Raw genomic sequence first — 25,078 nt, 5'->3', positions numbered from 1 at the left:
CTCGGGTGAGCAGGGGTCGCCAGCGCCGGGCGGGGGTACCCGGGGACGACCTGTGGAGGAATTAGGGGAGGAGGGCCGCGGCGGGAGGGGGCTCGGCCCTTTGTGGCTCGGCGGGCGGGGGGCGGCGGCGGCGGCATCTTTCAAACCGGAGACACTTCCGCTGCGGGCGGGGGAGGGACGCGGGCGGCTGGCGCCTCCCTCCACCCCCGGCGGCGGCCCCTCTGCGGCTCTGCCTCCGGCCGGTGCTTGGGGCAGGGGCGGCGGGGCTTGCCACTCGCGGGGGCGTTTCCGGCCGCGGGTCTCCCAGGCGGCGCCCTGGCCCCGTCTGGCGCCCGCATTGCCAAAATGAAGCTGCTTCCCTTCAGGACTCGCGGCGTCTTCGCGAGACGGTGGGCAGTAGGAGGGCAAGACCTTCCTTGCATTTTTTTCCCGGTACTTTTGAAGTAACCAAGAGATGTCTAGATTAACTGAGGCCCCATTGTGATCTACTGATGATTTTAAAAAGAAAGCAGAAACTGCCCTTTGAAACGGAAAATTCTGTACGTATTTACTTTAGACTGTGAAATCGCTAACTTATTTGAACTCGACCACCTTTCTCTCCCTATGAATTGAGAAACCGTGAAGTGGAAGAATATCCCTTAGTTTGATGTGGAGCGGTTATTTTGAGTTAACGGGTTTTTTATTTCTCGTTTGTTGATCTAAGATCTCTTTTTATACTACCTCAAAGAGAGAATAATATACCCTCCACAGATCTCTAGAATTGTCCGATGCCACGATTGCCCCTTCAAATGAAAATAGAAGAAGAATCTAAAAATGTAAAATTAACTATGAAAGGGTATGTTTGTGTGAAATATCTATTTTCTATATCAGTAGTGTTATAAAAACGTAGGGTACAGGGCTGGTCACGTGTTGTTGACACATGAATCTGTACGTCTGGCTCACTTAGCATTCAGGCATTCAGAAACAACCCTATCAGCAATGTGGTCTAAAATTTTATTTTCTTCTATTGAGGCAACCAGTTAACTGGGTGGAATTAACAAAGTGGTTTTCTTTCTCTCTTTTTTTTAAGACAGGGTGGGTTTTTTTTCCCTCCTTCCCGCTGTGTTGTGAATTTTTGCCTGAATTTGAGTGATATGGGCTTCAAATCTCGCAATTGTGAGTGACTTACTTTAGTTAACCTTTGGTAAGGACCTTTTTCCTGACTTTTTTTAGAAGGACTTTTTCTGACTGAAAGTAAATCGAAAAGACAAACCAGTCAGTTGTTTTCCAGTCTTGATGATGTAGAATTTTCCTAACGTTAAGCTTACTTCTTCACTTTGATCTTTTGTTGGTCTGGTGTTTATTGAAGTCGCGTTAGATTGGGCCCTGAAATTCTCAAGAGGTTGTTGTCCTCAGTAAACAGTACAGGGCTATGGCATTTCTGTTGAGCTTGCTTTATAGTTCGTGCTTTTCCACATAGTTCTATTTTCTCTACAGTTTTGTAAGAAGAGTTCTAAGTGCTATAACGCTTCTCTCCTTTTTGCTCTCATAAGCATTACCATAAAATCTGTTAGCTTTGATTATTCACACGCCCTTTAAGGAGATGGGTGGGAATAAAGGTGTCATAGTGCTTTAGTCCACACTTCTCTATATATTTTCTTCTGGTTAATGGAAATAACGAGCTGTCTCATAAAATCCAAATATTGAGCACTGAATGTGTTTAAAGTGGATGGTAGGGACTTCTCTGGTGGTGCAGTGGTTAAGAATCCACCTGCCAGTGCAGGGGACACAGGTTACATCCCTGATCTGGGAAGATCCCACATGACGCGGAACAACTAAGCCCACGTGCCACAACTGCTGAGCCCACGTGCTGCAACTACTGAAGCCCGCGCGCCTAGAGCCTGTGCTCTGAAACAAGAGAAGCCACCACAATCAGAAGCCTGTGCACCGCAACGAAGAGTAGCCCCTGCTTGCCACAACTAGAGAAATCCCATGCGCAGCAACAAAGACCCAATACAGCCAAAAAAAAAAAAAAAAAGTAAAGTGGATGGTAAATTCATAGAAACTTGAATGCAGTCACAAAAGCCAAAAGATACTTTGATTTTCCCAAAGATTTTACTAGTATACTTAGAAAAGAGTTGTATTTTTTTCTTGCTCTCGTTCCTAAGCCCAGGAAAAAGGATTGGTCCTGCTATCATAAAAAATATGAATGAAAATGTCAAAGTCCTTCATTATATCTTAGTCTTATCATTTTCAGTTTCGTGGAGTTTGAATAGAGCAGATGATATTTAAATAACTCAGAGTATTGGAAATAAGTTGATTTCAAGTAACTTTTTTTTTTTTTTTGCGGTACGCGGGCCTCTCACTTGTTGTGGCCTCTCCCGTTGCCGAGCACAGGCTCCGGACGCACAGGCTCAGCGGCCATGGCTCACGGGCCCAGCCGCTCCGCGGCATGTGGGATCTTCCTGGACCAGGGCACGAACCCGTGTCCCCTGCATCGGCAGGCGGACTCTGAACCACTGCGCCAACAGGGAAGCCTTCAAGTAACTTTTTAAGTATATGAAGTTTACTCCTGGTTCCCTTGCTGGTTTTTTCAGTACCTAGATTCCTCTGTGTAGAAAGAAGGGATTATTGTAGAAAATGTGGAGAAATTGTAATCATTTAATGAGAGATGCTTTTTAAAGTCTTCCTTTTTTTTCTCAGCTCCACTCCCATACCTCTGACAAGTGGCAACATGTAGTCGCTTCCATGATAGACAGGGGATTCTAAGTATTCCTAATTCCTCCCCCCCCTTTTTTTTTTAAAGAAACTGAGAAATTTAAATAGTCACAATCATCGTTAAGCAGCTATGCCCTTAATGACCTCATGAATATATTTACTATCTGGGAAATATTTTCTTCTACTGTTGTGATTGAAAAAAATCATTGATTTGGTGGAAAATGAAATCCCATTGAAAAGATTAAGGTCAATTTTGCTTTAGTCTATACTTCTCCAGCTTTCTTAAATCTATGCAGAGCTGAGAAGAAAAAAGTGATATCCAAAATAAAAGGACATACTACAGTCATATAATTATTCTATCACAGATGGTGTCTCCTTTATGTTCTTGTTTAATTTTTTTTAAAGTGAGATAACTTATTATTCATAATGTAGAACAGGAGCTTATTCTTGTGACCTGAATTTACTTAGGGTACTGAGCATAATTAACTTGATGGAGCCATGTAGTTTTTTCAGTATAGTTGGAAAGGAGGAGCACAAGGGAATAGACCTAGGCTCTGAATTTGATTAGAGTGGATGAAGCTGTACTGAAATTTATCAAACTTGATACATTATTTAAAAGGCAAGGTGTTTGGTCTTTTTTTTTTTTTTTTCCTTTGGCTGCATTGGGTCTTCATTGCTGCACACGGGCTTTCTCTAGTTGTGGCGAGCGGGGGCTACTCTTGGTTGCGCTGCGCGGGCTTCTTCTTGCGGTGGCTTCTCTTGTTGTGGAGCACGGGCTCTAGGCACGCGGGCTTCAGTAGTTGCGGCGTGTGGGCTCAGTAGTTGTGGCTCTCGGGCTCCAGAGCGCAGGCTCCGTAGTTTTGGTGCATGGGCTTAGTTGTCCCGTGACATGTGGGATCTTCCCAGACCAGGGCTCGAACCCATGTCCCCTGCATTGGCAGGTGGCTTCTTAACCACTGAGCCACCAGGGAAGTCCAGGTGTTTGTTTTTTAATTGATGCTTGTCACGACTCCAAAAATTTCTGTTTGTGTCGTGGTTGACAATCAATCTGAAGATCAGGTGGTCTTCCAAACATTCTCAACTGTCAGGGTTGTTTTGGTAACTTGAAAGCAAAGTATTTCTGGCACCAATATTTTGTCCTCCCTAAGGAGAAACCTGTTTTCTCACTGAAATGAAGAAAGGCTTGTTTTATGACTGGTATCATTTAGTTTTTCTGCATGGGCATCAGCCTTCTCAAGGTTAGTCTTTGTTGTACTGGTTTGTTTCATGATTTGTACCATCAAAATACTCCCTAAAATCTTTGAATAAATTTCTCTTATCTAAAATATTCACCCAGTGTGAAAAGAGAACTGTGTTTGAGTGTTGAGACCCTGTAATTGGGACCCTTAGACCTGTATAGGTGTGAAGTTTTGAAAGTCAGGAAAGTGCTACAAAAACTTGACCAGTGAGTGCGTTAATAAAAATAATTGCAAATTTTTTTTGCACACAGTAGTAGTGTTGTGTGTCAGGCAGCACTGTTCCAAGCTCTTCATAGAACTCATTTAATCCTTAATCCATTGAGAAGAATTCTATTTTTATCCCCCATTTTACAGATGAGCATACTACAGGACAGAAAAAGGCCACACAACTAGTAAGTTGCAGAACTGGGATTTCAACCCAAGTAATTTGGCTCCACAGTTCACGCTCTTAATTTTTTGGCAATACATGAAATTCAGAATGCTCTGGATTCTTTCTAACAAAAGTTTTCGATCTTCTGTATTGACATTTGTAGCACTGGAAGACGGAGCATCACCTAAGTTAATAATATACAGCTTGAAAATGCTTCATACAGATGATAACCTGTAGCCCACCTCCCTTCCTTTTTATCACTGTTTTATCCTTACTGTGTAATTTTTGTGCAGTCCTTGTTTGCAGCCTCCTCTCCGTCTTTTTATCCTTCCTCATTTCACATATACAGCTCAGTTAATTGCTGAGCAGTCTCATATTCACAATCAGTAGTTATTTAATCCTTTATTCTTTCCTTCATCCTCCAGGTCTTCCCTGTATAACATTGGAAAAGCTTGTTTTGTATGTTTGAGTTTCTATAGCTACTCTGTGGAAGGGCACTACAAATGACACACCTATGGGAATGAAAACTAGATTTCAAAGTGAAGTTAGACACATCTGCTTCCCCTAATAAAAAACCACTGCCATCAACCTCTGAAACCTGTGAAAGTATTTGGAGTTATTTTTTTTTAATTTTAATATTTCATACCTTTTTCCAATTAATCTTGATTCCTGTTCCTTGAATATCAGTATTTAGATCCTATAAAATTTATTGTTACTATTATTTTTAAATTATGAGTATTATAGTAGCATTTACTTTGTGTAAATTTTCTTTGCAGATACACTTTTGGGCATATTTTAGCTTTTGCAGCCTAAGGACTTCAACAGTTTTTTTTTATAGGAAAGTGAAGTGAGGATTTCAGACAACTAGCGTAAACTTCTGGAGTACAACTGACCCTTGAACAACCCGGGGTCGGGGCACCAACACTCCTAATACTAGAAAATCTGCATGTAGCTTATAGTCAGCCCTCCAAATTCTATGTTCTTCCATATCTGTGGTTCCGCATCTGAGGATTCAACCAACTGCAGATCGTGTAGTGCTGTAGTATTTACCATTGAAAAAAATTGGACCTGTGTAGTTCAAACCCCTGCTGTTCAAGGGTCAGCTGTACAGGTACTTTGAAAGTTGGATTTTTCTACAATTTGATTCTATGGTGAAAATGAAAAACAAGTTAGCTCTGTGAAAATTTACTTTATAGTCGCATTGATTATTCAAAGGGAGGAAAATCTATTGAAATAACTTTCCATGAGAGGTGTTTCAGATTTTTAAGTAGAATTGTATATATTGATATGGATTGTTGACTGATTTAATCCTAATAACCATTTAATAATAGAATGTTTGTTTTGAAACTGTTTTGTGTGGTGGAATTCACTCAGTAGAACCTTGTAGGCTTGGGTATCCTAGAGCAGCGGTCCCCAACCTTTTTGGCACCAGGGACTGGTTCCATGGAAGTCAGTTTTTCCATGAGCGGGGATGGGGTGGGGAGGCGATGGTTCAGGCGGTCAGGCTGCCCTCCTGCTGTGTGGCCAGGTTCCTAACAGGCTGGGGACCAGTACCAGTCCACGACCCGGGGATTGGGGTCCCCTATCCTAGAGAAAGTGTTAGGATCAAAGTTTTGGCTTTTCCTTTTTTTCTCTCAATCTCAGGCAATTTATAAATTTTCTACTCTTATAGGAAGCTCTTAGATTTAAAAATAAGTTGGTCTTTGTTCTGTACTTATTTGCAGGAAGTCGGTAAAAAGGAAAGGATCTCATCCTATGTATAGCATTCTAACCTTATTCATTGCCGTTATTCTCTGCTACCAAACAGATCAATCAAAAATATTGAATTGAGCGCAGAACTTAGAAAAAAAGTAAGAATGTGCATAGTTTTAATGCCAGAGTACATTGTACTTCATTAGATTCTGAATTTCGTTATATTGCGTTTGTATGACTCCCATTTAATTCTTATTCTAGTTGGTTTTTTTCGCTGTGGAATATGTTCTAACAACCAGCTTTAAAATACAGGAATGAATGAATGAATGAATACATACATACATACATACATACATACAAACAAACAGGACTTTTCTATTAATCTTGAGGTGCCTGGTACCAGGAAATGTGGCAAGTAATAGTGGTTTCCCAGTCTTTGGCCCTTGGTTCATCTAATGAATCCATGTGTTCACTAAATGTCTTTACACATTGTCTTGTATACATCTTCTATTTTTCAAATGTATGTAAATATGTTGTAGTTGATAAAAAAAAAAGAGAGAAAGTGTTTTTGACTCTAAAATAGTTTTTTCTCATTGTGAGTTTTTCCCAGCAGATTATCTTTAGGAAAAAAGTCCTTTTTTTCTAAGCTTAATAAAGGATACTTACACTAGATTAAAAAAAAAAAAAGTGTTTCAAAAGTCCACTGAGCCTGTAGTAAGTGGGGAAAGCGGTTGTGTGATTAGGTAAGAGACATTAAAATATTTCAGTTGAAACATGGAATATATACAGGTTAGATTAAGAATTATATTTAGGACTTACCTGGTGGCGCAGTGGTTAAGAATCTGCCTGCCAATGCAGGGGACACGGCTTTGAGCCCTGCTCCAGGAAGATCCCACGTGCCGCGGAGCAACTAAGCCTGTGCGCCACAACTACTGAGCCTGCGCTCTAGAGCCCGTGAGCCACAACTACTGAGCCCGCACGCCTAGAGCCAGTGCTCCACAAGAGAAGCCACTGCTATGAGAAGCCCGTGCAGCGCAACGAAGAGTAGCCCCCCGCTCGCCGCAACTAGAGAAAGCGCGCGTGCAGCAACAAAGACCCGACACAGCCATAAATAAATAAGTAAATTTATAAGAATTTTATTTAATTCAACTTTCAAGCATTTGAGGTTTGTGCGTTTTCCTTGTTTGTGTGATCTGAAGGGAAAACAATCTAGGAAAAACAGCTTGAGATACGTATTTTTGTCACTGATTTTTTTTTAATTTCTTAATATTTGATCAAGAAACAGCCTGAAGCAGAGATTGGTACATTTGGCCTGCAGTCTGTTTTTGTAAATAACATTTTATTGAAACAGTCATGTCCATTTATTTACAGGTTGACTTTTGCTGCTTTCAGGCTACAGTAGATTAAGCATTTGGGACAGAGAGCTTAATGGCTTGCAAAGCCTAAAATATTTTGTCTTTATGATGAGAAAAGAGAGTAGTATGCCTTTTGAAAGTTTGGGTTTTATAACTGAATAATCATTGCATATGTTAACAAAATTCAGAAGGTTTAAATAGGTCTTCATTAAGTTTTTCCTTCCTCTGCAATGTGAACCACTGTTAGCAATGGGGACAAGTGCCAATTGCCTCCTTTCCTCGTTTTACTTGTGCTACAATTGTTCTTATGGTAAAGGATAAAATTTTCTTGTATTATGTCTCTATCAAAAGTTTGGAAATGAAAGATCACTACAGCTAGATTTTATTCATTTGCCTGCCTCTTTTTGTTTTTGAGTTTGTCTAGAATAATTGGTTTTTAAAACACCCTGTTTTTAAATGATAGTCGTGTTTTGGCTCTAGTAAGAGTAAATGCACTTGGTGGTTTGGAGCTCTAGTGGTTGGCAACTCTCAGTCTGAGTCCTTAGAGTACAATACAATGACCAGCCCTTAGTAAATACTCAAACATTTGTTGAGTTAAATTTAAGTAGCCATTAATTTATAATAGAAAATTAAACAATTTCATTGATACCTGAGAATTACTAAGCCTGAGGATGCTAAATTCTACAGACAGCAGGGAGTATGACTTTTTTTTTGAACCTAATTTTAGGCATAACACAGAATGATATATGGTACAATATATTTATTAAAAGGAAAATTCATAAAATGTGTCAAATCATTGGTTATTAAGTAATATAGTACAGACATTGTGAAATGTTTCAGAGTATGTAGGATATTGATTTTAAGTTTTTTTTTTCTGGAACAAGTTGGGAAATTAATTATTTAAGTTTTATTTTTAGGAGAGAAGGAATCTTGTCATAAAAAATATGTTATGGGCATTTAAGGTGGTTGTCGTTGATCATCTTAAACTTTGCCATTTTTCACATTTTTATTTAATACATTTTGAAGTCTATGTTCCCAGAGAAGGGACACTGAATTTTATTTTGGATTGTACTAGATACAGATCAGTTTAAATTAAGTTTACTTAATACGATGTCTGAATGACTTTCTTTTTCTGCCTATTTTCATATTAAGATACCATAAATAAAAATTACTTTATTAGGAAGAAATGTACCCTAGATTTCAAAGGAAGGGGTGGGAATAGGGTGTATAAAGCAGTGACAATGAGATTATATAAAGTTGGCTCACCATGTAGTATTCTAAAAGCAGACTTCAGTTTTAATACAGTTTCATGCGTATGATAAAAAGAAATCAAATCTAGCAAAACTGAGACAAATTCAGTGGGGCTCAAAAAAGTCACTGCAAAAAAATCAGGTCATAGTATGAGGTCAGAGAAATGACCAGAGTGAACCTGTACAGCTAGCTACCCTGCAAGGAATTCTGGAGTCTAATCTAAATCCATCCCTGCACTGGCCACCAGTTCCTGTCACCTGGTTTAAATATGGATGGGGGGGCTTCCCTGGTGGCCCAGTGGTTAAGCATCCACCTGCCAGGGGACACGGGTTCGATCCCTGGCCCAGGAAGATCCCACATGCTGCAGAGCAGCTAAGCCTGTGCACCACACCTGTGCACCACAACTGCTGAGCCCGTGTGCCACAACTGCTGAAGCCCATGTGCCTAGAGCCTGTGCTCCACAGCAAGAGAAGCCACCACAATGAGAAGCCCGTGCACCACAACGAAGAGTAACCCCTGCTCGCCGCAATCAGAGAAAAGCCTGCACGCAGCAACAAAGACCCAACGCAGCCAAAAATAAAGTAAAATAAATTTTTTTAAAAAATAATAATAAATAAATACGGATGGGGACAATTTTGGGTCCTGCAGCTGGGGTTAGGACTTATGGTCTATTAATACATACATTTCTGTAAGATAAATTTTTAGAGGTAGAATTGAAAGATTGAGGTATTAAGCATTTTCAATGCCACATATATCTTCTATAATACTTCATTTGCAATCTGAAATTCAAAAACCTCTTAAAATGAAGTTAAAAAATTCTTTTTTGCAAAACTTGACCTGAAGTAACATAAGACTGTGTATAGTATTATTTTTCACACTGCATATTTCCCTCAGTGAGAATAGTAGGATGTTCAGTTCTGGAGCTCTGCCCCAGACCCTTTGTAATACATGATATATGTACCACATTACCACGGTAAGATCTGAAAAATTCTAAATTCTAGAACACAGGTGGCTCCAAGAGTTTGTTTGTTTGTTTTTGTTTGTTTGTTTTTGTCTGCATTGGGTCTTCGTTGCTGATCACGGGCTTTTCTCTAGTTGCAGCGAGCAGGGGCTACTCTTAGTTGTGGTGTGTGGGCTTCTCATTGCCATGGCTTGTCTTTGTTGCGGAGCGCGGGCTCTAGGCACGCAGGCTTCAGGAGTTGTGGCACGTGAGCTCTAGAGTACAGGCTCAGGAGTTGTGGCACACAGGCTTAGTTGCTCCACGGCATGTGGGATCTTCCTGGACCAGGGCTTGAGCCCGTGTCCCCTGCATTGGCAGGTGGATTCTTTTTTTTTTTTAAGTTTATTTATCTATTTTTGGCTGCATTGGGTCTTCATTGTTGGGTCTTCGTTGCTGCACATGGGCTTTCTCTAGTTGTGGCAAGCGGGGGCTACTCTTCGTTGTGGTGCGTGGGCTTCTCATTGCAGTGGCTTCTCTTGTTACAGAGCTCGGGCTCTAGGCGCGCAGGCTTCAGTAGTTGTGGCATGCAGGCTCAGTAGTTGTGGCTCGTGGGCTCTAGAGCACAGGCTCAGTAGTTGTGGCGCACGGCTTTAGTTGCTCCGTGGCATGTGGGATCTTCCCGGACCAGGGCTCGAACCTGTGTCCCCTGCATTGGCAGGTGGATTCTTAACCACTGCATCACCATGGAAGTCCCAAGAGTTTTGATTAAGGGCTTTTACATATGTATCAACTTATACTCCTCTGTAAGAATGCTCGTTTTCCGACACGCTCACTAACACTGGGCCTTGCTGCATTATTAATATGTGAAAATAGCCAGTGATTTTAGGTATTATTAGCTTTAGAGGTTATAATAGTAAACTTAGATCTATAGCGTAACTTTCAGATTTGGAAGAGCAAAGTCATTACCTTAAATGACCCAAAGTCTCTGTCTTTGCACCTGTTTTGGTTACTTCCATATAGTTATCTTGGCTGGAAATTTGACAGTCTACGTCAAGTTTGCAGTTTATGTAATAGTATAGTTTGGCAGGAAGTACAATGTGATCTTCTCTTTGACATGGGTGATATTTTTGTGAGAAAAAATATTAGTGGTTCCAGTGATGGTCAAATATATTTATAGGTTTCATGTCAACAGCACTTGACTTTCTGATTATGGAGCTGAGTCATCTAATTAGGAAATAGGTGATAGTTTTTAACTGTTACTAGCACTGTATATTCTATATGTTTTTCCTGATTTGTAATTCCTTTGCCATATGTTGTAAATACTGATTTCTAAATAACATTTTAAATTAAACTTTAATGCAGCTAGAATTTCTTTTGATGAATCGTATGCAGTATGACTAAAACTTTGGTGGGTTTTTTTTTTCCTCCAGTGGGTAACCAGTTGTTCCAACGTTATTTGTTGAAATAACCCAGTCTTCTAGTTTGAAATGACTTGTTTATCTTTATCATATCTAATGTCTTTTTTTTTTTAACATGGATGTATTGTATTTACTTATTTACTTATTGTATTTACTTATTTTTGTTTACTTGGGTTTATTGTAGAATTGTAATACATTTTAATATTTGTTAAGAGTATGAGGAAAAACTTGTCCTCCCTTCCCCTCAAATATCTTGGCAGTATTTGTGAATTCTTCCAGATGAATCTTCTGCAAGTTGGATTTGTATTAAATTTACACATTTTGAGAACATTAATATCTGTATAGTATGAAGTTTTCATGTAGGAATACATTCCTCTATTTTATCATGTTTGATGTTTCATTTTTCAGTAAAATTGTATGTTCTTATAAAGATTTCTAGGAAGGAACCACTGTACAGAGAGATATGTTGTATTTATCTCTGTTATAGGATTGACATGCAAATTTTATAATATAGTTTATGCTTTGGAAATAAACAAATTCAATCTATTTATCATATAGTTTAAGTAATTTAAATATAAAGGCTGTGTGAATACATTTAAATTATACTCCCCAGATGAGAATCTCCTTGCAAGAGAAAGGGGTTTTTTTTTCCTCTTCAATTACAGTCATGTATTGCTCCTAAACAAATAAGTAGGAGATTTGGCTTTGCTGGTAATTGAAATTATTTATTTTTAAAGAACTTTAAAAAAAATGTATGCTTATTGATGTGTTCCTTATTTTCTAGAATGTTTATATTTTGTATAGAAGGCAAAAAATTAACTTAAAACCACAAATGTAATGAACTTGTTAAATGTCCCTTTTCTCATGTTTCATTTTTATGGTAATGTCTAAAGTTGAACTTCAAAAAAATATAATTCATATTTAAGTCTGCGATTTTAAACATTGTATTCTAAAAATGTACTGACCTAGATACTCGTAACTGAACTTTTTTTTCTTTTTAGTTACTCCAGAGGACCCACAGAACATAAGATGTTGCCACAAAATCTACCTCGTGTGTTATTCTCTTCCACTCATGAGTTGAACACCAGTTACAAATTTGAGCAAGATATCTGCAGACTGTGTTGAAAAACTCTGAAGAACCTAATTAACACAGGATGACCTGGTAGTGATTCTAAGCCTAAAAAGATACTGCTCATTAGTGAATGTGTCAATCTTGGTTCTGAATGCTGCAGATAACAGCAAGCAGAGTTTCTCCTTTCTTTATTTCTGAAGCATTCACTTGACCTTCCATCAGTAAGACTGACTTTTCTAATCTGTTCCTGGATATATTAATGGAATACAGTCATGTCCACTCAAGACGAGAAGCAGATCAATACTGAATATGCTGTGTCCTTGTTGGAACAGTTAAAACTGTTTTATGAACAGCAGTTGTTTACGGACATAGTGTTAATTGTCGAGGGCACTGAATTCCCTTGTCATAAGATGGTTCTTGCAACATGTAGTTCTTATTTTAGGTAAGTACTGTAATCTTGGGTAGTTTGTAATTTCAAATGCAGAATGTTAGCTTGTTTTAATCTTTTAATAGGAATTCTTTTAAACATTATTTAAATTTTTTTAAAAAGTTAGGTGTCTTAATGTTTTCCTTAAATTTTCTATTTGGGGGCTTCCCTGGTGGTGCAGTGGTTGAGAGTCCGCCTGCCGATGCATGGGACACGGGTTTGTGCCCGGGTCCGGGAAGATCCCACATGCCGCGGAGCGGCCAGGCACGTGAGCCATGGCCGCTGAGCCTGCGCGTCCAGAGCCTGTGCTCCGCAACAGGAGAGGCCACAACAGTGAGAGGCCTGCGTACCGCAAAAAAAAAAGTTAAAAAAAAAAAAAAGTTAAAAAAAAAAAAAAGTTAAAAAAAAAAAAAATTCTGTTTGGGTGATATAGTGCTTGTCAAATCACCTCCTTGCGTGTGTAAGTAAGGGGCAGGTGAAAGACGTTTTTACAAAGGATTAAATACAAGAAATTTGTTGAAATTAACTAAGGTAAAGTTTTAATGATGGGGAGGCAAAAAGCTTCAGAATACTATTTTTTCATTGAAAGCAAAAACGAATGGGGTAATTTTCACTTACTCTTAAGATTTTAAAATGTTAAATTTAGAAAACAGTCATCGTTTATAAATTTAAGAGTTACAGGAGGCTTAATAATAACTTTTAGAAGATAATTGGTACTGTTTAGACATGTTAAGGACTTTTATTTCCTTTGCAAAAATGAGTTCCTTTTCTCACTCTTGGTTTCTTTCATCATTTGTGCTATCGTTTTAGCCGTACCAGACTCCTTGCCAGATTGAAATAGTTAATAATGTTTTTGTTCTCTATGCCTTAGAATTTATAAGTTGATTTAGTTATTTGTTTGCTAATTACAAATAAATAAAGCTTAACTTTACATTTTTATGATCTTTTGCAACTTTTAATCTTTTTAAGGTAGGTTTCCCTTTATTATGTGTTTCATGGGAGGAAAAGAATTAAGGCGTAGAAATTCCTATATTTGGTCTCTGCCCTTAGGTTGAATTTTTACTTAATATTTGAAAGGGACAGGGAGAATAAAGATGAATGAAATGTGGACCAGTATATTCCTGCTACAAATCTTAGCTGGCATAAGTGGAGATCAGCAATGAAAGTTATTTTCTGCTCATTAGTGGCAGCTGTAGACAGGACAGGTTTAATCTTGACTTTTCAAGGCTAACATACACAAAGGTGTAGAAACTTAACATTCCTTAGTATAACACATCTCATGATGATTTTAGAAGCTAAGGCCCAAATGTCAGTTGCCTTGCTCTGCCTGCCATTGTTTCAGGTTTAGCTGTGGATATTTCATGCAATTTCAGACATTGATTTTCTTATCTTAGGAAGCTTAGCATATTTGCAAACAGTGGTTCTAGAGAATCTAATGGATCTAGAGGATGCTCAGAATCCTCTTGTGCTTCTACAAATAGAGATTCTTGGATTTCAAACCTAGAAATTATGATTCAGTGGGTCTGAGTTAGAGTTTCAGGATTTGTATGTTTGAGAGCTTCCCGGATGATTGTGATGGTCAGGTTTTTTGTTTGTTTTTGTTTTTTCATATTTATTGACTTAGTAGATGGTGTTAGAAATTCAAGGTTATAGATTCAATCAAACCTGGGTCCATTCATTCTTCCTTTTTAATGGTTATTAATTACAAATTGATTATCCATTATTGGAATGAGCTATATGCTTTAGTTGTAGATTTTCAGATTGATATTTGTAATCATAGAGTAGAATCTTTTGTGGTAATATTTTAGCAGTCATCTTGTGTAACTTTTAAACCTATGCAGAAAGTCTATCTCCATATTTTCTGAATTGTCATCATCTTTATCAGGAAGTAACAACACATGGGTTTATGGGTTAGGTATCTTACCTTTTTTTCTTCCTCGATAAGTCTGTTTTTTATTGTATAGATAAAACACTATTCTTTAAATTCTCTAGCCCTGAGGTTATTATTTATCTTTAATTGGATTGGAATTGGTTTTCCTGAAGACCAAGAAGTTTAAGTATTTCATTAATGTTACAATCTTAGAAACAACACATTCTCTTTAAGGCTGCTGTTATTATCACTAACTAGTTCCCTTCTTTAGCATCCTTGGTGTTCTGAGAGAATATATTCTTCCTAAAGCAAATCAGATACTAAGAAGTAGAAATAATAGTAGAAAGAGTAGTCCTATCCATGTTTGGGCTTAAAGCCATCCATCTTTAAAATCCTGTGTCTGGGCCAGTTTCATAATCCACAAGACAAAGACACTTATATATTAATTTTTCTTCCCATATATATCTTTTCTCTGGACTGGGTAGATTATTGTTATTGTATATTCCCACAATAATAACCTGATTTTCTCCCAAGTATTCTTCAACTGGATTCTGCTTTCAGGTTTGTAGATTTCGGTATCCTTACATATAATGTTGCTATCAATCTTTATCATTAGAAATTTACTATTAGAAATTTTGCCTTTTGAAATAGATACATTCCTCCTTTGTAGTTTACCAGTTCCATCCCACTAAGAATCAGAAGAACTTCTGAAATCCAGAGAACCTCTGAAATGGTAGTTTCTTCTTCTTGGTAACATATACACTTCATTTTAGACCCTAAATGAAGGGGATTACTTGAGAATTACTCAACACCTCTTCCACTATGGTAATTTAGCCTCCTATAATATTATGCAATTCAGTATTTACTCTTTCTTTAAAATGTCTGTTTAAGATTTTTATAATCAAGTTGGCTAGGCTTCTACTAATCTTTGGTCTTCAGGAAGCATAGTTCCTTCACAGAAGTCCATTATTCTGGTGTCATAAACCATAGTCTAGAATAACCAGTCTCAGTGTCATCTGTACAGTCAGCTGTTCCCTTGCCCTACTTCCTCTTCCAAAGTTAACTACCTTCTACTGGCACAGACAGAAAAGCACATGACCCCTAAATCTTCCATTTTTACTCAGAGCTCCTATAGTTCTTTTCAGGTTGCTTTTGTTATTTCCCATTCTCCCGTGTCACACAAGTGAAGCCAGTAGCAATTGGTGTTTTTATTAGAGTTTCTTGTCACATCTTGGGTATTTTTCAACAGCACTTCCTAATCTCTGTTACTTGGTTGGGTTTATTTATGGCCATTCTGTATTCTTTGGGAGGAGGTTATCAACCACCCTGGTTGATGTTTTTGCCACTCTTCCATTCCCTAACTGCCTGAAGTTTAGTTGCTGTTCTTACTGCTCATTCTGAGCTACACTAGAAATCACCAGTGCCTTCCTAATTGCTTTTGCAATGTTTGTTATCTTTGACTCTACAGTTTTTGACACCCTACCTCTCTTGCCCTGAGCAGCATTGTCCTGACTGGCTTGTTCTTATTTCTCTGATGAATGTTTCTCAACCTTCTGTCATTCTTTTTTCTTCTAATTGAACTCTACCTCAGGTTGTCATTGGCATTCTGGGTGGGTTTCTTTTAGTTTTTTAGTCTCTCTCAGATAACTTTCTTGGCTTTAACACATGTCATTTTGTAGATAATTCACAGTCTTCTGCATTAATGTCTGACCTTCAGAGTTCCAGTTGTATTAAACACTTAACTGATTATTGTATTACTTCCATTTGACTCAGCTGCTCGCACCTCAAATTAAACATATCTAAAATTTAACTCACCTTTTTTGCAAGATTAACTGTTTTCCTTGACCTTATAATTTTTCTCTCAATGGTTAACAATATTTTTTCAGGTACTTATTTGAAAATAAACAGATAGCTTTGATTCTTTCCCTGTCTACTTCCTACTCTAGTCTATTCCATACATTCAGAAAATCACCGGATCTTGTTGGTTTTTTGTAAAAGCTTTTGTATCCATTTCTGCCACCATAGCTCAGGTGGTTCTTCTTTCTAATCTAGATTATTGCAGTAGCCTCAGAACCCTTTTTCCTATCTCCAGCCTTTGGCCCTTGAGGTCTGTCAGTACAAAATATTCATCCTAGAATACATTTTATAATGCTAATAAATCCATGCTGAAAACCCTTCAGTGAATCCTTCTTCACTATCTACAATAAAAAGCTCAGACTCTTATGTCTGTGTGTGTGGTTTTTTTTTTTGGGCCATGCTGAGGGGCTTGCGGATCTTACCCCAACCAGGGATTTGAACTCGGGCCCCGGCAGTGAAAGCACTGGGTCCTAACCACTAGACTGCCAGGGAATTCCCTCCTATATCTCATTTTTAAATCCCTCTGTGGGACTTCCCTCGTGGTCCAGTGGTTAAGGCTCTGTGCTGTCCATGCAAGAGGTGCCAGTTTGACCCCTGGTCGGGGAACTGAGAATCTCGCATGCTGCACGGCCAAAAAAAAAAAAAAAAAAAAACCCTCTGTGATCTGACTGCCACTCATCTTTCCGATGTTTTGCATGAGCCCTTATGTTCAGCAATGTCACTGGGAAAACCAGTTCTTATGTTCTACCCTGACTCACTGTTTTATCCATTTTAAAGCCTTTCTCATCTTCTTGTCCTTGAGGTTGCCCAGGCTAGTTCTTGTGCTACCCACTTATGATCACTATAGGCATTTCTGTACATGCAACAATATTCTGTTTTGTTTTTTTACCTCTTCCATGTATATGGGCATTTTACTTTGTATTCTCCACAACACTAATTGCCTTTCCAGCATATTTTCCTGCATGTAATTTTTAGGAAACTGTTCTGCATATTTTTAGGAAATCATTTGAGTAAATGATTTTTAACGGCTTTATTGAGATCAAATTTACACACAATTAAATGAATTTTAGTATATTTAAAGGGCTGTACAACCATCTTTACAATTTAATTTGAAACATTTCCATCACTTTGTGCCCATTTACGGTCACTCACTGTTCTTACCCACAGCCCTAGGCAACCACTAATCTCCCTTCTGCCTCTATATATTTGCTTTGGGGGGACATTTCATATAAATGGAATCATACAGTATGTGGTCTTTTGTATCTGCCTTTTTTCACTGAGCATAATGATTTTGAGGTTTCTGTTGTAGTACGTATAATAGAGTTCCTTTTTATTGCTGAATTCCTGTATGACTATAAGGATTAAATTAATTTTGATGTTATCAGAATGGCATGGTGGAATAGTTTGGTATATCTTTGGCACTGGATTATAATTTTCTGTTGTCTCCCTTGAAAGCTTTCCCTATAAGTTGTCCATCAGCAAATACCCTAAATAAACATCCCATGTTGTCTAGTTTTTCTTTTTAGCCTTACATTTGTTTTCCCCATCTCTACTATAGGGCCATGTTCATGAGTGGACTAAGTGAAAGCAAACAGACACACATACACCTGAGGAATGTGGATTCAGCCACCTTACAGATAATAATAACGTACGCATACACGGGTAACCTGGCAATAAATGACAGCACTGTAGAACAACTTTATGAAACAGCTTGCTTCCTGCAGGTAAGCGTTTTTTTCAGTGTCTTATAGCTATATAATTTTATTGCAGATTTTAGAAGGTAAAAGTTTTCTCCTCTTTTTAAAATATGTAAGGGAAAAACAATAGGATTTGATCAGCTAATAAACTTAGTTTTATGATGGGAATTGACTAAAAAGATAGGTGAAAATTTCATATTAGTTTCATATTCTGCCTAATATACCACAGGGTTTAGATTTCAAGTAAAAGAAATTTTTAACAGCATTTGTTAAATTTAAGTGCTTCAGTTTTTTGGCTAGAAGCTTAGATGTGCTAATTTTTGATGGTATTTTCACAGAAAATGTCAAGATTCTTATGGAAGTTATCAAACATAAATGTTTATAACAGCCATGAGACCTTACTGAGCTATTAAGGAGAATTAAACTAAAAAGTGATGATTGATATAGTTACATATGATAAACTATTTCACTGTGTTTCCCCTTCAACTTTTTTTCTTTTTTGGCCGTGCCGCGTGGCTTGCGGGATCTTAGTTCCCCGACCAGGGATGGAACCTGGGGCCCCTGCAGTAAAAGTGCAGAATCTTAACCACTGAACCACCAGGGAATGCCCCCCTTCAACATTTCTTTTAATTTTAAGAGGAATATAAAAATATTTTCCTCATTTTCTCCAAAGGGAGAAATAAAGTTTCTCCAAAGGGAGAAACTTTAAAGGTTAAATTCTGGGAGTACAGTTCATGATACCTAGTGGGTACTTGATAAATGTGTGCTGAATAAATGTGAATGATGCCAGTCGAATGCCAGTTTCTGGGTGTAACTCTGGGAACCAGAACTCAGTCTGTCCGTGCCTTAAGTACCTGTCTTCCTTTTTAGTTCTGTATTCTTCCCCCCGCCCCCCCATAAATTGTGCAGTGTCCTACTATACCTATAACTCTGGGGACACTGAAGCCATGGTAGCTTCCTGGTGCTTTAGAATGGAAGACATTCACATCCTAAATCCAAACCTAAAAGGGAGAAATGCCTACTGTAAGAACTGTCTTTCTTCCATAGCTTATATGTTTTCATTACCTTTTTTAATTTTTTAACAATTCTAAAAGCACGTTTTTTTAGAATTGCTAAAAAAATTGAGGAATTTTAAGAAATTTGGATTCCAGAACACTGTTGTTATAGTGATACCTTTCCTTATAATTTTTTCTATCATGTTAATGAAACCTATAGGCATATGCTTGGCCAAATGCAAAACAGGACTCTGCCTCTGGGAGTAAGTTGCCCTGGCAAGCCTGGGAATGTGGCATTTTGTGACTACCAACATGGCTTTTATTATTAACCACATGAAATGATGTTTTTATATGCCAGATTCTGTACTGATGCTTTATATAGGTTCTCATGTAACCCTTAAAATAATCACTTGTAAGGATTTCCCCATCCTATACAGGAGAAAGCTGAGGCTTAGAGAAGTAAAGCTACTTGTCTGATATTGTACAAGTGTTGACTGGCCAATCCAGGTTTTGAATCCAAGCAACCTGACTTCTTATCACAAACTGCTTCTAGTCAATCACTGTGATGTTGAATAAGTATAGTAGGTAGCACTTCTGACTCAACTGAGATCTACTGTTTCTTAAGAAACAACAAATCTAGGAAAGTTAGAGTGGCTAAGATGGGTCGTTTAAATGTAGGTAATTTGTAATTGCACATGAATATATTCTTTTGATTGATTATCCTACTGCTCCACGTAAGAAAGGCAAATAATAACTACTGTTAGGCATTGTGTATGATTTTCTGCTTCTATATGACTGTCTTGTCCATGTTGAGAAAACCAGAATCCAGCTTCTCAACAGTAATCATTTCCTATACTGATTAACATTGTTTTCATTTGGTTCTCTCAATTACATATTTTGCTAGGCTTTAAAAAAATACATAACTTATGCATGAATTAATTTTTCCCTTTCCCTTTAAGGCTGTGTAGGTTTTTAAGAGCCTATTTAATGTTATACTACTGACTCCTAAATAGGGCAGTTAAGTAGGCCACTGGACAGGAAGACGAAATGCAAAACTATGCATAGTCTTCTAATTTTATTATTACTGGAAGACATTATCTCTTAGCCCAAACATGTGTATCTAAAAATAAAAACTACAGTATAGGGACCTGATTAATATACCTGTGTGTTACATAAAGATAAAATTTGTCTAGCCTGCCTTTATCAGCCTTTTTTTTTTTTTTTTTCCATTTTAGGTAGAAGATGTGTTACAACGTTGTCGAGAATATTTAATTAAAAAGATAAACGCAGAGAACTGTGTGCGATTGTTGAGTTTTGCTGATCTGTTCAGTTGTGAGGAATTAAAACAAAGTGCTAAAAGGATGGTGGAGCACAAGTTCACTGCTGTGTATCACCAGGAAGCTTTCATGCAGCTGTCACATGACTTACTGATAGACATTCTCAGTAGTGACAATTTGAACGTAGAAAAGGAGGAGACAGTTCGTGAAGCTGCTATGCTGTGGCTAGAGTACAACACAGAATCACGATCCCAGTATTTGTCTTCAGTTCTTAGCCAAATCAGAATTGATGCACTTTCAGAAGTAACACAGAGAGCTTGGTTTCAAGGTCTGCCACCCAATGATAAGTCTGTAGTTGTTCAAGGTCTGTATAAGTCCATGCCCAAGTTTTTCAAACCAAGACTTGGAATGACTAAAGAAGAGATGATGATTTTCATTGAAGCATCTTCAGAAAATCCTTGTAGTCTTTACTCTTCTGTCTGTTACAGCCCCCAAGCAGAAAAAGTTTACAAGCTATGCAGCCCACCAGCTGATTTACATAAGGTTGGGACCGTTGTAACTCCCGATAATGACATCTATATAGCAGGTGGTCAAGTTCCTCTGAAAAACACAAAAACAAATCACAGTAAAACAAGCAAACTTCAGACTGCCTTTAGAACTGTGAATTGCTTTTACTGGTTTGATGCACAGCAAAATACCTGGTTTCCAAAGACCCCGATGCTTTTTGTCCGCGTAAAGCCATCTTTGGTTTGCTGTGAAGGCTATATCTATGCAATTGGAGGAGATAGTGTAGGTGGAGAACTTAACCGGAGGACCGTAGAAAGATATGACACTGAGAAAGATGAATGGACAATGGTAAGCCCTTTGCCTTGTGCTTGGCAGTGGAGTGCAGCAGTTGTGGTTCATGACTGCATTTATGTGATGACACTGAACCTCATGTATTGTTATTTTCCAAGGTCTGATTCATGGGTAGAAATGGCCATGAGACAGACTAGCAGGTCTTTTGCTTCAGCTGCAGCTTTCGGTGATAAAATTTTCTATATTGGAGGGTTGCACATTGCTACCAATTCTGGCATAAGACTCCCCTCTGGCACTGTAGATGGGTCTTCAGTAACTGTGGAAATCTATGATGTGAATAAAAATGAGTGGAAAATGGCAGCCAACATCCCTGCTAAGAGGTACTCAGATCCCTGTGTTAGAGCTGTTGTGATCTCAAATTCTCTATGTGTGTTTATGCGAGAAACCCACTTAAATGAGAGAGCTAAATATGTCACTTACCAATATGATCTGGAACTTGACCGGTGGTCTCTGCGGCAGCATATATCTGAACGTGTACTGTGGGACTTAGGGAGAGATTTTCGATGCACTGTGGGGAAACTTTATCCATCCTGCCTTGAAGAATCTCCATGGAAACCACCAACTTATCTTTTTTCACCGGATGGAACAGAGGAGTTTGAACTGGATGGAGAAATGGTTGCACTACCATCTGTATAGTAAGGAGTTCAGGGAGTGCACGCCTGATCTGTTTGCTTTGTCATTTTCTTTGCTAAATGAGAGAGGCTATGAAAAGACTGAATATGAGTACATAAAAATCTATCTTTGATAAATTTTATTTTTATGCCCTACTTAATATTTGCATCAGTATAATATATATCAGTGAGTCTTAAGAAAGATATGCTTCCATAATATGGAATAGATTATCCAATAATTGAGAAACTTTTATGTGTATCATGAGAGCATAAAAATCTGGATTATCTAACATTGTTAGCCCTGTGTATGTACAGTTCCAAAAGTTCTCTTATTAAAGTAGTTTCCTGTTCCTAGTGTGGTATATCGCAAATTATGCTGAGGTTATTTTATTACATGTATTTCATTCCTGTGCTTCTGTTCTGAAGTCCTGGAATAGTTTTTTCGGTGTAGTTAATTGAGCTGCACTTAACACTAATGTCCATGTTGGTATAGAAATGTTGTCTAAATCCTATAGTTGAGGAAGATCTTCCATTTTATGGTGTTGCACAGGGAAAGTATGACTGCAGGATCAGTCTAACTATTAGGTGCATGTATTCTCTTTTCACTAACTTATACTTGTCTATCTAGAATACAGGTCTTCCAATCAGCTGGTCATTTACCAGGTGTGGACTTAAGTTGCTGGGCTTGCAATAAGAATTGCTAAGTCCCTCATTGTGCGGGTCTGTGTGGAGCTTTAATCAGTAAATGCCTCCACTTTCTGTATTACATTAACATTGGCTCATGCATATAACTACCTGCTGCTGTTGTATTTCTCCATCTTAAAGATTTAGAGTGGGTTAACCAGGTCATTACATCTTAATTTAATAACAAACATTACTGTAGAGTGATTGTGTATAGATACTCGTTAGCTGTCAGGGTGTGTTTTTTTTTAACCTGTTGTGTGTGGGGGGTAGGATTAGAAAGGTGAACTGTTCAGGAATTCTCTGCACTAGCGGTGCAGAAGAGCAGATAACTAGTGCTGCTCTGGCATTAATCCCAGGAACCACTAGCAGTAGCGGGGTGCCGCCAATCTAACATGAGCACAGGTGCTTCATGACAAACATTACTAGCATGTTCAACTGCATAATGTTCTGGCACTGTATTTTGAATGACATTAATTTATTAAATAAATTGTATATATTCAATATCTGTTTTTCTTTTGTGATGGGAATTGTGTGCTTTTAGTTTTAGTTTTACGGGGTCAGCTTAGTTTGTTACAGGTGATTTCTTCAGAATTTTGTTGATACGATATTTGTCTGATTTGAGCCTTACTGTAGGAACACAAATTACATAAAAAGTAAGAGGGAAACCAGAGCCTAATGTTAAAAAAAAAAAAAGATTTTTTAGTTATTTGAATGGGCCTTGTCCTCTTTCACATACGGTTTTTTTCTGCCTCAAACACTCTTCCCCTTTGACTGGTTAGCTCTCAGGTGATTATACATCCTAGTTTGTGCCTGTTTTCCCTTTCACTTTGAAGAGTGTCCCTGTTTGAATAGTAAATGATATGGTAACCCTGGTTGAATTCAGTTTACACTTCAGGTAACTTCCTCCAACTGGCTTAAAAAAAAAAATTCTATTGATACTACCATGAGTTCCCTTTGTTTACCTCTCAACTGTGGGACTTCCCTGGTGGTCCAGTGGTTAAGAGTCTGTGCTCCCAATGCAGAGGGCCTGGGTTCCATCCCTGGTCAGGGAACTAGATCCTCCATGCTGCAACTAAAAACAAAAACAAAAAAGATCCTGCAAGCCACAACTAAGACCCAGTGCAGCCAAATAAATAAATAAATATTTAAAAAATTTTTTTGAAAAAAAGGAATAAATCTCAATTGTACCCCATATTACCTAATACTCGTTAAACTATCTATCTTATACTTATTGATTGTTTTCACCACTGCTGTGAGGGCAAGGGCTTGTGTCTACCCTATTTCTGCATCCTCAACATCTAATAATGCCTGTCACATAGTAGGCATGCAATAAAACCTGTATAAAGGCATGCATAGGTCACAAGGGGAATTTGAATTACAGTAAATCATTCAGACCACTATTTTGGAATTGTAGTAATTATTGGAGTATCTGACAGTATGGAAAAGGATTTGTCAGTAGATTAACATCAAATGAGCTGGCATTAAAAACAAACTTTCCAGGGCTTCCCTGGTGGCGCAGTGGTTAAGAATCCACCTGCCAATGCAGGGGCCACGGGTTCGGTCGCTGGTCTGGGAAGATCTGGCATGCTGCAGAGCAACTAAGCCCGTGTGCCACAACTACTGAGCCTGCGCTCTAGCGCCTGTGAGCCACAGCTACTGAAGCCTGCAAGCCACAGCTACTGAAGCCTGCATGCCACAACTACTGAAGCCCGTGCACCTAGAGCCTGTGCTCTGCAACAAGAGAAGCCACCACAATGAAGTGCGCGCACTTCAGCGAAGAGTAGCCCCCACTCACCACAACTAGAGAAAGCCCACACGCAGCAACGAAGACCCAACACAGCCAAAAACAATAAATAAAATAAAATTAAAATTAAAACACAAACTTTCCAAAACAAACAACAAAAAACCCCACAAACTTTCCAACAATATAAAAAGGATTTAACCAAGTGGGGTTTATCTCAGGAATGAAAGTTTGGTTTAACATCTGAAAATCACATAATATAACATGTTAACAGAAGAAAGGAGAAAAATCGTATCATTTCAGTAGACACAAAAATTATTTGACAAAATCCAAGGACCATTTGTGATATATATATATTCATAGAAGTAATAGAAGAAACAGATTAATTCCTCTATAATGAGGGAGTAGGGAAAACTTTCCTAATAATAGCTCAAATTCCAGAAGTAATATGACAAAATGTAATTTCACATACAAAAAAATAAAACTTTGGTATAGAGTAAGACACCTAGGCAAGACACCATAGGCAAAGTAAGAAGACAAATAACAAAACAGGAAAAAAAAATTCAAGTGGTAGTATCTCTAATATCTTTAAAGAGCTTTTAAAAATAAAAAGGCCAAGAACTATAAGAAATTGAGCTTCTGAGGTGAAAAATAAACCATATAATATATGCTAAGAGAAACACACAATAAAACCAACACTGAGATACTATTTATCATATATTAAATTGGCAAAAATCCAAAAGTTTGAATACTGTTGGTGGAGAAACAAGCACACCCATACATTCCTCATAGTCCTGCAAAATATCATGGTAGCTGTGGGAGATTTGGCAATACTGGTAAAATAATCCTTTGATCACAATCCTATATCTAGGGATCTCTCCCAAAGATAAACTGGCAAAAATATTTTTTAAATGTATGCACAGGTCTGTTATTCCTTACAACAGTATTTGTAATAGCAAAAAGGCCAGAAACAACACAAAATCCATCAGCAATTGGTTAAATCAGGATTGGTTAAATAATGTCAGATC

At 38.0% G+C, this 25,078-nt stretch overlaps 1 protein-coding gene across 1 annotated transcript; it reads left to right on the top strand.

The window, feature by feature from the left end:
- Positions 1-12,305: 12,305 nt before the first annotated feature.
- On the top strand, positions 12,306-21,650 carry KBTBD2 (kelch repeat and BTB domain containing 2; the record flags this gene model as incomplete). Its single annotated transcript, XM_079711446.1, has 3 exons — positions 12,306-12,475; positions 17,746-17,911; positions 20,115-21,650. The coding sequence occupies 3 exons, from the start codon at positions 12,306-12,308 to the stop codon at positions 21,648-21,650; spliced, it is 1,872 nt and encodes a 623-aa protein (XP_079567572.1).
- Positions 21,651-25,078: the final 3,428 nt, after the last annotated feature.

The sequence above is a fragment of the Hyperoodon ampullatus genome (assembly GCF_949752795.1).
Source record: "Hyperoodon ampullatus genome assembly, chromosome: 9".
Classification (NCBI taxonomy): domain Eukaryota; kingdom Metazoa; phylum Chordata; class Mammalia; order Artiodactyla; family Ziphiidae; genus Hyperoodon; species Hyperoodon ampullatus.
The sequence above is the reverse complement of the archived record's forward strand: the minus strand, read 5'-3'. Positions and strand labels throughout refer to the sequence as shown.